This window comes from Acomys minous (genome assembly GCF_964271855.1).
Source record: "Acomys minous genome assembly, chromosome: 5".
NCBI lineage: Eukaryota > Metazoa > Chordata > Mammalia > Rodentia > Muridae > Acomys > Acomys minous.
The window spans coordinates 63,642,716-63,657,381 of NC_140494.1; the positions used below are offsets into that span (position 1 = coordinate 63,642,716).

The 14,666-nt window shown below is 40.8% G+C and overlaps 1 protein-coding gene across 2 annotated transcripts in view; it reads right to left on the bottom strand.

The window, feature by feature from the left end:
* Positions 1-3,433: 3,433 nt before the first annotated feature.
* The window catches only part of PRKAA1 (protein kinase AMP-activated catalytic subunit alpha 1), a 37,070-nt gene continuing 25,837 nt past the window's right edge, over positions 3,434-14,666 (bottom strand). For both annotated transcript variants that reach the window (XM_084782196.1, XM_084782197.1), the window contains 4 exons: positions 11,251-11,475; positions 10,090-10,576; positions 9,855-9,981; positions 3,434-6,661 (listed from right to left, as the gene is read on the bottom strand). In XM_084782196.1, coding sequence (XP_084638322.1) covers positions 6,417-6,661; positions 9,855-9,981; positions 10,090-10,576; positions 11,251-11,475 — 1,084 coding nt within the window. In that variant the 3' untranslated portion in view covers positions 3,434-6,416. The remainder of the gene's footprint in view (positions 6,662-9,854; positions 9,982-10,089; positions 10,577-11,250; positions 11,476-14,666) is intronic.

Genomic DNA, 14,666 nt, shown 5'->3' on the forward strand with positions numbered 1-14,666 from the left:
ACAGCAGGCAGGAGTGGCGGACTATGGGTGGCGGGCCAGCTCCATTCAGCTGTGCTTTGCAATACACAAAATCCTCAGGTAAAGGGCTTACAGCCTAGCCTCGCCAGGCCTAGCCGCTGAGGGCCAGTAAGATGTAGAAGAAAGGGGGGTTGATAAGCGTAAGGGGAGCTGTGCTGGTTTGTTTTTGTTTAAGGTGATAATTTCCGCTTCCGGTGCCCAGGGGTAACCCTAGACCTAGCCGAGAAGTGGAATTCCTTTTTTCTTTTCTTTTTTTAGATTGATTGATTTATTTAATTAGTTAGTTATTATGTATATAGTGCGCTGCCTGCATGTACATCTGCAAACCAGAGGAGTGCATCAGATCACATTATAGATGGTTGTGAGCCACCATGTGGTTGCTGGGAATTGAACTCAGAACCATTGGAAGAGCAGTCACTGCACTTAACCTCTGAGCCATCTCTCCAGCCCCAGAAGTGGGATTCTTAATTGATAAAATGCCTTCATAAGGTTGGCATATAGAAAAAGTCTATGGGGTACTATCTTGATTAACGATTGATGTGGGAGGGCCCAACCCATTATAGATGGTGCCCCCCCACCCCCACCCTCTCCCACAGCTGGTCCTGGTTGATATATAAAAGCAAATTGAGCAAGCCAGTAAGCAGCTTCCCTCCTCCGCCTCTTCATCAATTGCATCGGACCTACAGGTTACTGCCCTGCTTGAGTTCCTGCCCTGACTTCCTCCTATGCTGTAGAACTATAAGCTGAAATATGCCCATTCCTCCCAACTTGACTTTGGTCTGCAATAGAAACCTTAATTAAGATGGCCTGATCGAGGAGAGCCAAGGCTGAACTGCAGGCTTCCTGTGAGAATCTACAACAGAGCTTGGAAATAGCACTGGGTAAATTAGCAAGCAAGTGTTAATACTTGAATACATTGAAGAAATTGAAAACTCATTAAGTTTTATCTGTTGTTGGGCCCGCTTAAATACAGCATGGCTCAAACACCAGGTCAATGCAGATGACAAAACTTTGTTGTAATCAAGCTGCTACTGAACAGAGTCAGGAGCTGAACTGCAACCCTGAAGGGACACTGTATAGCAGCATATTTAAAAGATGAAAATCACAGAGGTGGAGCAGGGTGGGCTGTAGCTCTGTCCAATCATATTTTGACTTAATGGGTTGAGTGAGGGAGCTTGCATCCATCAAGAGAGGAGTAGGTCGCTGGGCCTGGGAACATGAACTTAGTTTGACCCTGCCAGCAAAACAGAGAAGTTGTCCTTGAGATGTCTGGTCCCAGACAACTTTCCACAAAAGTTGTCCCTGGGGTGACTGGACTCAGATAACTGCCTCTTACAAGTTGTCCCTGCGATGTCTAGACTCGGACAACTGTTTCCTTACAACAGAAGCTGTTCAGCTATGGACAAGTCCCCCAGCTCCCCTAGGGCCTGGGACCTTGAACTTAACTTCTCTCTATGATAAAACTGAGTCTGAAAATGAAATGGTAGTGCTTAGAATAAGTTTCTTTGCTTGTTCCCAACAAGATTATCACAACATATATTATCCACATAGCTATGCTAGGCAAAGGAAGACCCATTTTTGAAGACCACCACCCCCCATCTCAGCACTTAGCATTTCTTACAGGTTATTTGTTGGGGAAAACATTGTAGGATGCTTAGATGCCATTAGAAACAGCCCACCCACACACCAGTAACCAATAGGAACCACCAAACTATTTTTCTCCAAAATGTCAATTATACCCTGGAAGAAAACCCCCAACAGTGGCATCAAAGTCACTGATGCTAGCCTGGAGAAATGGCTTGCTGTTCTTGCAGAGGGCCTGGGTTCAGTTCCCAGCACTCAACACAGAGGCTCCTAACTATTGGTAACTCTCGCCCTCTTATGATCTTAGGGTACCAAGCATGTTAATATGTAGGGAAAACATTCATACATGTAAAATACTTCTTTTAAAAATAAAAATAAAGCATGCCAGGCATGGGGGTGGCTCAGGCTTGTAGTCCAGCACTCAGGAGGCAGAGGCAGGTGGATCTCTGTGAGCTCAAGACCAGTCTGGTCTACAAAGGGAGTCCAGCATAGCAAGGCTACAAGAGAAACCCTGCCCTATATGGGGGAGAGATCCTTCCATAACCAAAACTCTTACACTTGCCATTTTTCACAAAAGTGAACATTGGCACTGATTGTTAAAATGCCATAGTGATAGAAATGCAGGACTACCAATGCTGGTAGCCAGCCTCTAAGATGGGCTTTCATGTTTCCAGTGTTCATGACTCCGTACCGTTCCTCCCACAACATGTCAGAGTTGGGGTCTATGGCACCTCACTATTAATCAGATACTGTGGTGGAGGCAGTGTTCCTCAATCTGGATGGAGTCCCTTGTGGTCACACTCACTGTATCCCTGAAACACTGAGTATCCACTCAGTCCATACTTACTGTTTTTGTTGTTGTTATTGTTGTTGTTTTGGTTTGGTTTTTTGTTGTTGTTTCTGTTGTTGTTTTTGGTTTTTGTACTGTAGTGTGTATGTGTGTATCTCCATCCATCCCCAACAAGATGGTGGCAGTAGGACTTTTATGTCTTGGCATCTTGGTCACATTTGTCATGAGTGGTTCAAAGTGGCCAGGTGAGTGAATAAATAGTGCTTGAGGCTCTGTTCCTTTCCTAAGTCTCTCAGGGTAGCTCAACTGTGATGCCCTCTACACCAGTCAAGGCATGGCAGTGTCTTCCAAGTCCCTACACAGCCTCTAACTGTTTGGCATTCATAACAAGTATTTGCTCGTCCCTGATAAATAGGACAGTTTACTAGATGGTGCTTTCAGTTTCTTGTGCAAACTTGACGAGAATGCCTAGAAAAATGGATTCTCTGAAAGAACTTTATATGCTGTTTGTACCACTCTTTCATGCAGCTTTACTGTTTTAAATATTTAGAAAGCCATCAATCTAGCAAAAGCCCCAAGAATGCTATGGCTTCTCCATTTAATAGTAAGTAAATTCTAGCAACAATGGAGTTCCAGGCCAGTGTCTGTGATATTACAGCTGCTTCAGCTTTTATTCTCTGAATCTTAGTATTTTCTTTAGATGGCTGATTTCTAGATGAAATATAAACAAATTTATGAGACAAAAATCAAGCATTTTAAGTACCAAAATATAATCAAGCACTACAGCACATGAAAGAGGCCAGATACTCAGCTGTGGACAAGTGCCCGCCCCCAACATAGATTAAACAAGAAAGATGGGCTGGAGAGATGGCTCAGCAGTTAAGAGCCCTGGCTGCACTTCCAGAGGTCCTGAGTTCAATTCCCAGCAACCACATGGTGGCTCGCAACCATCTATAATGGGGTTTGGTGCCCTCTTTTGTCATACATGCAAATAGAACTCATATAAGTAAATAAATATTTTAAAAAAGAAAGACATTGTAATAGGTGAAAAATGAATTTTTTTTATTATGCCATCTTTCCAAATCAAGGTACTCTGGGCAAACATACATAAACCACAAGGATTGCCTCCTCCTACACCCACTCACAGTTAGGTTGTGTGTGGAATTTCATTCATCTTGTCAAAGCCCATAATGAACAGGTAGAAGGAGAATTAAGGAAAAGAAAGATTTTAGATAACATGTTTTTCTTTCATTCCCAAGATGCCACTTGGAACAAATATCTTACACACCCAGCCACATTATTAGTTTACTTGTGAATGGTATCAAATATCCAAAGGACAGTGCAAGGCATGGAGAGAATTTATATAAAATTATCTAAAACTCCAAAACACTACAAATGCATTTTAAGAAAAAATATAATCAAAGTAAAAGCAATGGTGTTTATTTCAGTGAAATTATTTTAAATTAGATATATTAAGCTCTCATGTGGCCCAACTTGGTAGAAAAGTTCCTTTCTTGAGAAATCAATTTTAATGGCAAAATTTTTACATATCAGCAAAATCTGTTATATTTAAAACTATGTATACAGTACTTTTCTGGCAAAAACCTTATACAGCTTTCAGTTGTCAAGACAAAGTAAAAATATGGTTGCATAAAATCACAAAAAAATATAAATTGCTGAAAAGATAATTAAAAAAAGGTTAAAAATCATTTGCATTGACTCTCCTTACAGTTCCAGTATAAGAATTTGCAAACTACATTTCTGAAAATTCTGTTGCAAGCTCGGCATACTTAATTGAAAGTTGTCATTTAAGATATGCTAGCTATTAAAAAAAATTGACTGTAATAGTCTGCATTTATCATACTATTTATACAAGTGCAATATTTAAATATCTTCAAAATAAAACTCAGTAACTAAAAGGAATCACAGAATAACTTATAAAAGAAGCGAAGTTTACAAAATTAACAATTTGTAGAAGGTCCTATTTAACTGGCTCCTCCTTTTGTGCCCCTTTCCCCCAACAATTTATAGAGATATTACTTAGTTCTATTTACAAATGTGTAACTCTAAAATTGCAGCCTTCCGTTCTTCACATCGGGAACACGGTGCTGCATCTAGACAGCATAAGTGACGTCAGTAAACCCCAAGCAAAGGACACACACAAGGTATAAATACAGTTTGGAACTCATTTAAGTGGAGTCTCCATTACTTTATACAGCATTCAAATCGGAGTTGAATAAAACAAGCCCTGAACAAAAAGAGTCACCATTTTTGTTCAGAATTCAGTGCATAAACTATAGCGTAATCTTTTATGCAAGCTATCGTGACCTCCAAACTCGTTCCCATCTGGTTACATAAGTGCTCAACAGATTTGGGAGTCAGGGTAGAATGTTTTTAAATGAATGAGGTGAGGAGAAAAAAATTCTATTTTACAAAGGGAAGATGATTAATATTTAAAGAAAATGTATTTTCGCATTGCTGGGGATCAAACACACAACCTGTGTGCATCCTAGAAAAGCATTACCACTGAGCTTGAGTCCCTGACCCAATTTCATAAAAACTTAAAAGAAGCCAAATAAGGACAATATGAAATTAATTGGTAGCTCATACAATACCAGTTTTGTCTTGCATGACTTTATACACCTAGTATGCTATGCTATCATTAAAGAGAGGCATATAAGTTAGAAATCTAATAAAGAGCAAACTTCTTTAGCCAGTGATTTTTTTTTAATTAAAACCTGAAATAAATTTGACCATTTTGAAGAACTGATTTTGTCTACATCTTTTTAAAATATTATTAATTTAACCTGATTAAAGAGCCGTAACTGATGTCAGACTGTAAACGTAGGTGGGATTCTGGACAGCTAGAGCTAAGTATGGAAGACCAGGCACTATCTGGAAATTACTCATCTTATAATGGATTCAGGAATTTTTTTAAAGGACGTTATTATTTTAAGGCTGGTATGTGTATCTTAACATCTCAGTGGTTTGGAATAAAAGCAAACATATACTCAAATATATGTGCATATCTATGTTTTTATACATGTGTGGATCTAGAGAGCAAATATGGCCAAAGAGTAGTTGTTGGAGCTAAGTAGTAGATACACATGCAATCACTACATTCTTTCAATGTTTATTTTCTTTTCTTTTCTTTTCTTTTTTTTAATGCTTAGAATAAAATCAGGGGTTAAAAATCCAATCCAAGCATTCAAAGCTTATAAAAGATGTCCTTTCTATGCACTGAATTGATTTTTAAAATACACAATCAAATGACATTCAATACTGGCTGGCATGAGAGCCAGAAGAGTCTATGCTCTGACAAAAATAACATGATTCAGTACAGTGTGAGCAACCTGGCTCTTGGATCCAAAGCAGCACTCCATATACAAAGCATCGGGAGAGATGGCAGAAGTACACTTAGGGCTCAGTGTCCCGACACAGAAATTCTGTAGGTGTGTGGGCTTACAAGTCACACAAACATTTTAAATTGAGACTATTATCTGATAGCACTTACCACACAAAATGGCATTTTAAGAGGGGTATGGAAATAGTTCACAATGTTACCAGAAACGGGAAATAGTAGCTATTTCAAAAGCTAAGGAGCCCAGAAAACAGCATCGCCTAATAAGGCCTGTGAGGATTACAGCAAACTCACTCAATAAATTCATGAGGCAAATATAAAACACATCAATTATGTAATATGTGAAGGCTTTATGGTAAATTTATAGCCAACAAAGCCCTGTTATACCAAATTAAAATGAGCAAAAATTAAGTGAGCCCGAGACTGGCAATCCACTGTGTCTATTATGCTGTGTGTACCTGATGAATGAGAGAGAACAGAACGGTCCCAATTCATTTCTGCACATTAGGCTTTCAGTCACTTTCCAATCCCTGTGCAAACTGCATTCCAAAAGGCCAATCCTTAGTTATAATTGTTTATATATATAACTTGGTAAGTGGAAGTGTTTGGCTATTATTTATTATGCATGCTTATTGCATCAAAGAAATAAGCAAAGTTTTAGGTTTACTGTGCAAGAATTTTAATTAGATTTGCACACATTTCAAAAAATTCTATTGTGTGACTTCCTGGTCTTGGAGCTAAATCAACAGGAGATGAGTCAAGGGAGGTCACAGATGAGGTAAGAGAAACTTCCGCGGGTTTGCCTGGCGCCTCAGCATCGGAGTCACTCCTTTGGCAAGATCGATAGTTGCTGATGGATCCCGACCTCTGTGGAGTAGCAGTCCCTGATTTGGCTTCTGTAATTTCATCTGGGGGTAAAGAACAGCAGCGTTTTATTATCTGCCTCTCCCTCAGATGTTTAAGCAGCTTCTTCAAAGTGTGTCTACTTTATATTTTGGCAGCAGTGTGCCTGAGTTAAGCTACTCACCATATTTTCACACAGCATGAGGAATGCATTCGTCATGTGCCAGTCAACACAGGGCACGTAATATATACTTCCCTTGACTTTTAAATTGACTAAGAGCTAGTGAACTAATAAGTTGGGGTTTAATAAGTATCCGCTAGAAGTAATATTTTCCACTAAAACCACGGAATCACTGGACAGTGGTGGCACAGGCCTTTAATCTTAACACTCAGGAAGCAAAGGCAGGCGGATCTATGACTTCAAGGCCAGCCTGGTCTAGAAAGCAAGTTCCAGGACAGCCAAGGGCTACACAGAGAAACCCTGTCTCAAAAAACAAAACAAAACAAACAACCAAAAAAAAAAAAAAACCCACAAAATCAATCACTTGAAATATGGAAGGCATCTTGGAAATTATCTCACCCAGGAATTATTTTACTGATATAAAACAGAGCCAGAGAAGTCAGGTAATTTGTTCAAAGAAACAAATGAACAGGAATGCTTGGTCATTCAGGCACCCTGCCCTCCCAACTTCAGTTCAGTGCTTTTTACTCTACAGTTTTTCATATTTCACTGATGAGCATAAATAAGCAACAGTTCCAAGAAGCAAAAATCAGAAAAGCTGGGCCCAGGGGTACAGGCTTTCAATGCCAGCTAGTCAGGGGGCTGAAACAGGATGATCATGAGTTCAAAGCCTGCCTGCCTGAGCTAGAGTTCAAACACAACCTGGTCAGTCTGTGAGCCCTTCTCAAAATAAAAAGCCAAAGGAGGCCTTGGGCAAAAGCTCATGGAGAAGGTTTGGTTTCAGTCCCTAGTGCCCCCAAAATAACACTAAACATAAAACCAAGGAAAAACTCATTGGGAACAAAATATAAGTAGAAATGGACCTTGAGTAGAGATACAGAAATGGTAAATGTTCATTCAGTTGACCAGTCCAAGAGCTAATATAGCTGAGACTGCAAAGTGATCAAATACCAAGAGAAAAGTAAAACCCAGTCCTGATCTCAAACTGTATTAGTATGTGTCAGCTGACAGATACATGCTATTGAGACATCTGAGCATGGTGCACACCTCTAACCCAGCTCTCAGAGGGCAACAAAGAGAACCGCTCCCTCCAAGCCAGGCCAGCTGACATGGAAGACCCTGCTTCAAAAATAAATGAAGCTAAATAGATAGACATAGATAGATAGATAGATAGATAGATAGATAGATAGATAGGCAGGCAGGCAGGCAGGCAGGCAGGCAGGCAGACAGGGACAGACAGACAGACAGATGCTATAGACAGTAGGTAGATGGGTGGGTAGGTAGGTAGATAGAGATGATAAATAGCCAGTCAAGCAGACCATCAGGTTTAGCCAGTGTATATCACAGCTCAAGCCTGTGTCTTTTTTTTTTTAATGTTTTTATCTTATGTATATGAGTACACTGTCTTCATGCACACCAGAAGAGGGCATCAGATCCTATTACAGATGGTTGTGAGCCACCATGTGGCTGCTGGGAATTGAACTCAGGACCCCTGGAAGAGCAGCCAGTGCTCTTAATCTCTGAGCCATCTTTCTAGCCCCAGCCTGTGCCTGTCTTATTCTCTGTACTTGCTATCTCTGAGTCTACAAATAATAATTCTAAATATCCTCTAGTGTAACTGATTTGGGAGAACAGGAATACACATGTATTTAATTTTAAAAGTAACTCAATATTTACTTTTAAATGAATCTTTGTTACTAAAATTAACTATATAAAGCAACAAAAATATGAAAGAGAACTGTCACTTCAGAATTAAACTGTATATTTTTAAAGATTTTTACATGACAATAGTCATTTTCTACTTTAGGAAAAATGGTGATAGTGGTTGAAGCCAGTGTTTTCTGTATGACAGGCAGGAACTTCATTACTGGACACTGAATCCCTGGCCCCAAAATGACAATCTATAAAACAAGAATGACGAGTCACAAATGTCAGTTTTGCAGAGCATAGGAAGTCACACTTACTACTGAATTACCAGGGAACAGCCCAGAAGCTTCATAAAACACAGAGGTTGAGATGGAGAGGGTGGTGAGGAGAACGAGAAGAACAAAGTGTATGTACCCATCATAAACTTCCACAGTGGAGGGAAAGAGGGAACTGAGTAAGAGAGGGAGTGGAGAAAGGGGTTTTTGAAGGATGGGGGATCAGGAGTGAATGACAGACCTGGGAGAGAGAAGGGAAATTGGGGTTGGGGCGTCTCTGGGACAAGCTGGACACGTGGGATGGGGAGGCTCATGGGAAGACATGGGACTGAACCTAGCTGAGACTCCTAGGAGTGAGGGATACTGAGAATGAAATGGCCACAGCCTGTAGCCAGGCAGGACTTCCAGTGGACAGAGAGGAACACTAACCCACCCACAAAACCCTCAACACCAAATCTGTTCTACCTACAAGATGTGCAGGGATAGAGATGGAACAGAGACTGAAGGAATGGCCAGCCAATGACTGGCCCAACTTGAGACCCAAACCCTGACACAGTTAGTAATTCTCTGCTCTGCTTGCAGACAGGAGCCTAGGGCAACTGTCCTCTGAGAGGCTTCCTCCAGCAGCTGATGGAAACAAGCAGAGACCCCCAGGGCCAAACATTAGGTGGAGCTCAGGAGTCTTGTGGAAGAGTTGGGGAAACAATTGAGAGAGCTAAAGGGGTCAAGGGAACAACAATCAGACCTTCATAGCCAACTAACCTGGGCCCACGGGGGCTCACAGAGACTGAACCACCAACCAAAGAACATGCATGGACTGCTCCTAGGCCATCCACACATATGAAGCCGATGGGCTGCTTGGTCCTCAAGCGGGTCCCCTAACAATTGGAACAGGGGCTGTCTCTGATGCCTCCCTCTGGATCCTGTCTCCCAGCAAGGCTGCCTGGTCTTGCCGCAGTGAAAAGAGGAAGCACTTAGTCCTAATTCGACTTGATGTTGGGAGGCGAGGTGGTATGGGAGGAGAGGAGAGAGTGGGGCTGTGATTGGGATGTAAAATGAACAAATAAATCAATGAAAACGGAAAGGAAAAAAGTTATAAACCAAATTAGGTAAGCAGGCCTAACATATGGCCTCCACGGTTTCGTGTGTACATACCATCAATACTACGGAAATCCAATAAATAAGTCCTACTGTCCACTTGGTATAGCTGTAGACTCATCTTGGAAAATGTGCTTGTCACGGGATTCTTCCTTCGTACACGCAAATAATAGGGGTTTACAACCTGGCATTTGATATGAACAGAAACAAAGGCACATCAAATCAGTCCTTCTGCAAAGGACTTTGCCTACAGGTTCACCAAACGTATTAGCTAGAACATTTGCCTTCTTACCTTCCATTCATAATCCAACTGCTTGATTGCTCTACATACTTCTGCCATGATATCATTTGGTCGACTCTGACTTCTAATTCCCAGATGCCATTTTGCTTTGCGTACACCTTGGTGTTTGGATTTCTGTGGGTTTAGCTCATCAAGGGTATGGCGCGCCCTGGGCGTTTCAGCGACCAAGAATGGTACTCTTTCAGGATGAGGCCGAGTTAAATGGTGGTCATCAAGGAACGAGTCGGGGGGGCTTGTGGCCAGGTAGAAATCTTTGGCTTCATTCATGATTCTCCTGTTGTCTATAATGAGGTGGTAGGCCACGGCCAGGGGGTCCTGGTGGTTCCTGTTGTACAGACAGCTGAGAACCTCCTCTTCCGAGCACTCAAACTTTTCACACACTTCTTTTAAGGCTTCATCATCAATCATGGTTGAACTATATGATGGGTCCTCAGGAAAGAGATATTTTGGAAGGTCCTGTTTAAACCATTCGTGTTCCCTAAGATAAACAGCAGTGTTGAAAGATTCTTCAGTAAAACCAACAATAAAGGTAATGCTTTTCAAGAGTCTAGGATATGAACTAATTTACATTTATAATCACACTGTATTCATAATCATTCTCTATGACTATAGTTTGTTTCTTTAAACTGCTTTCCTCTTCTAGCTCATAGTTCATGGAGTACGTTGAGAGAAAAATGTTCTAACCTGCTGCTAGTTTTTAATGATTGATGCAGCCTCATGAAAAGGTATGTATGTGTAGCCAAATAACGATGACGAAATACAGCTTTTTTTCAGCTCAGAAAGAAATTTTGTGTGGCTTCAACAGCTTGCTATATTTCATGTTACATGAAAAGAACTTAGTGTGGAGCCAGGTGTGGTGGCGCACACCTGTAACTCCAGCACCCCGGAGGCGGAGGCAGGCGGATCGCTGTGAGTTCGAGGCCAGCCTGGTCTACAAAGCAAGTCAAGGATAGTTACAGCTACACAGAGAAGCCCTGTCTCGAAAAACAAACAAACAAAAAGTATGGAATATTATGCGAGTTAGCCAGGGCTACAAAGAGAAACTGTGTCTCAAATGAATGAATGGAACGAAGGAAGGAAGGAAGGAGGGAAAGACAGAAGGAAGGAAGGAAGGAAGGAAGGAAGGAAGGAAGGAAGGACGGACGGACTCACCTGATATCTTTTATTGTGGCCCTCTTCATGGGATCGACCTGCAGCATATGCTTCAGAAGACTGGTTACAGAGGGATTTAAATACTGAGGGGTATAAAAAATCCCATCACATATCTTCTTAAAAAGAGTTGGCACGTGGTCATCATCAAAGGGGAGGGTCCCACATAACAGAGCATAGAGAATGACCCCACTGCTCCAGATGTCCACCTCGGGGCCTGCGTACAGCCTGAATAGGGAATGCCAACTGCATTAATCACACTATCAGAAATGTTCTGTTCTTCAAATAAAAGTATTTTATGAATACAAGAAAACAATTCTTAAATCAGTTGTGAGAATATAATTATAGCAACTACTGCACATCACATACAAGACCTTTCTTGTACTACCTTTTAAAAATTGAAGATGTTTTGTAAATTATGAACCATGGGTCAAACAGTTTCACTACCTTACTGTGATCCTCAGGCTTTCCTACCGAAAAGGCCAAACCTTGAGCCATCATTGAAAAATGTTGACTTTTAAATAAATAAATTAATTAATTAATTAATTAATTAATTAATTAATTTAATTAAAAAATAAAAAAATAAATGTTGAATTTGCCTAGAGATAAAATTCTTTAAGATAAATTTTATTTAGTGTGTGTGTATGTGCGCGCACGCGCATTCCTGTGTGTGCCGTGTGTATATCTGTGCTTGTGCCAGAGTGCGTGCAGAGATGAGAGGACAACTTTGTGGCAGCAGTTCTCGCCTTCCACCTTTACAGAGGGTTCAGGGACCGCACTCAGGTCATCACACCTGGCAGCAAGCGTTTTGCCCACAGAGCCGTTTCACTTGGTCCAGATTAAACCGTAGTGACAGACTCTGAACCCATTTCTCCCAGAACTCTCACATGAAATCCAGGGAGCCTGAGGCTGCAGAAGCAAGCCAAGCTAACCGGAGTTCCCAGACTCCTTTAAGCTTCTACTTGTCTCGCTCTGTGGACAGGTATCAGAACTAGCTGCAAACAAGTCCAATCGCCCATTCCGAGTACGGCTACAGGAGGAGAATAAACCTTAAAAATGACAAAGTAAATTTCTATACCAATTAACACTCTTTTGAAAGTAAGTATTCCTATCACTCAGACCTCAAAGAAAGAGGCATTTCCCTGGCAGCTCATTTTATGTATGCTTGATCAGTATGCAGCTCCCTTTTACTTATTTATATTCCCCTTAGTATCTAGGTCCTGAACTTTTTTCATACCAAAGGAATTAAAATAGAAAACATAATTTTTGCCGGGTGTGGTGGCACACACCTGTAATCCCAGTACTTGGGAGAGAGACAGGCAGATTGATCTGAGTTCGAGGCCAGCCTGGTTTACAAAGTGAGTCCAGGACAGCCAGGGCTACACAGAGAAACCCTATCTCGAAAAACCAAAACAAAGAAAAAGAAAAAATGAAAACACAATTTTTTATATTTAATTCATTCATTCATATTACATCTCAATGGTTATCCCATCCCTTGTATCCTCCCATTCCTCCTTCCCACTTTCCCCCTACTCCCCTCCCCTTTGACTGTGACTGAGGGGTCCTCCTCCCCCTGTATATGCTCATAGGGTATCAAGTCTCTTTCTTCTTGGTAGCCTGCTGTCCTTCCTCTGAGTGCCACCAGGCCTCCCCATCCAGGGTACGGAAAACACAATTTTTTAATTCACCTAATTACATTTTCTTTGAGAGGTTAAAAAAAAATAAGCTTATGGAAATAGAAAATACTGCAATATTTTTGTATTAGGCCCATCAACATTTGAAATATTTAAACAGAGAAATATGGTTTGGGTGGACTGTTATTAAAATGTAATTATAAACCCTGTTAACAAACATAAGCTTCTCAGCTTTCATCTCATCAGTGTTTTGATGGTAATGACGAAGTGCTGTCTTTTTGGTTTTGCAGCACTGTGGCCTAAGTGTTGATTTTAAATATTAAAGTCTTTGGGCAGAAGAGATGACTCAGCCAATGAGAACTGCACTGTGCTCACAAACATCCTTGGTTCAGTTCCCACACAGAACAGCTGTGGCACTAGCTCCGAAGGGTAGAGTGGTAGGCTCTGACCTCTGTTGGCTCCTACACTAATGTGTGTACGTGTACACACACACACACACACACACACACACACACACACGACTTAAAATAAAGTCTGTTTTTTTAATTAAAGTTTAAAACTTCTGAGCAACTGTCTTTTTCCCAGATCACTACCACTTCGAAATTTGGGAGTGCCTCTCTCCCCCTTAATAAAGTGTCTATTTCTGTTGCTTAAAAAAATGGAAAAAAGAACATTCTTGAACCAATAAAATAATGAGATAAAACAAAATTTAAATTTTGTTTTGACCATTTAAAAAGCTACCTTATGAGAAAAGGTATTCATATTTTCAGTGCTATTTGGTAACTCAGAGTTCAGCATTCTTATAGTGCAGTCTCTGGCAGATCTAGACCAAGATTGTACACAAGTGAGGCTTTCCCCTCCCTTCTCCCTTTTTCTATCCCTCTCACCCCTACCTCGCTTCTTGACACCTATGTAGTCCTGCCTCAGCATCCACGTGATGCTCGGTTTACAGGCACGCACTACATCTAGCCAGTCTGGTTTTTGGAGGGTGGCTTCTTTAATTCAGTTTCCTAAGACTCTTTCCTCATAAACCAGGAAGCCACTACACAAATGCCATCCATCTGAACAATTATGAAAGACACATTACATCATACTTGTAACCCTTCTGCTTTCTGTATGTTTTGTTTTGTTTTTTGAGATGGTATCTCAAGAGGAAGCACAGAATGACCTCAAGTTCTAGGTTTACACGCACGCACGCACCTCTTGTAATACTTGCATATTACATTGTTTTATTTTTTGTCTAGGTAAACCGTGAGTAAGCATTTCGAAATTCGGGTGTTTGGTGACTTACCTGTCTGCCTTTACTACTGACTAGCTTTAAACTCTCCCACCAGAGGAAAAACATTAAAGTACTTCATTCTAACTACTTCAGCATGACTTGCAGACTAATATTCTCCTCTATAAATGGATTCATTAATTTATCCACTTACGGTTTTTCAAAAATATTTTTGGTTTTATTCATGTATATGTATTCGGTGTGTTTATGCACATGTGTATGAAACAGCTTGCAGAAATCAAGAGAATATTGAGTCTCCTGGAAGTAAACTTCAAGTGTTTGTGAGCCATATGTTGCTAGGACTCTAGTTTCGTAGAAGAGCAGAAAGTGCTCTTAACCACTGAGCTAGCTCTCCAGCCCTTTGTGTATTACTCTTAAAATAGAATATCTGCCGGCAAGGAAACACTTCTCCTTTCCTTCATTAGTATTCAAGATGGCACTATAGACTAGCAAAATCTAAGAGAAACAAGCAACTACAAATCCATCAGAGGCAGCACAATGTCCAACAC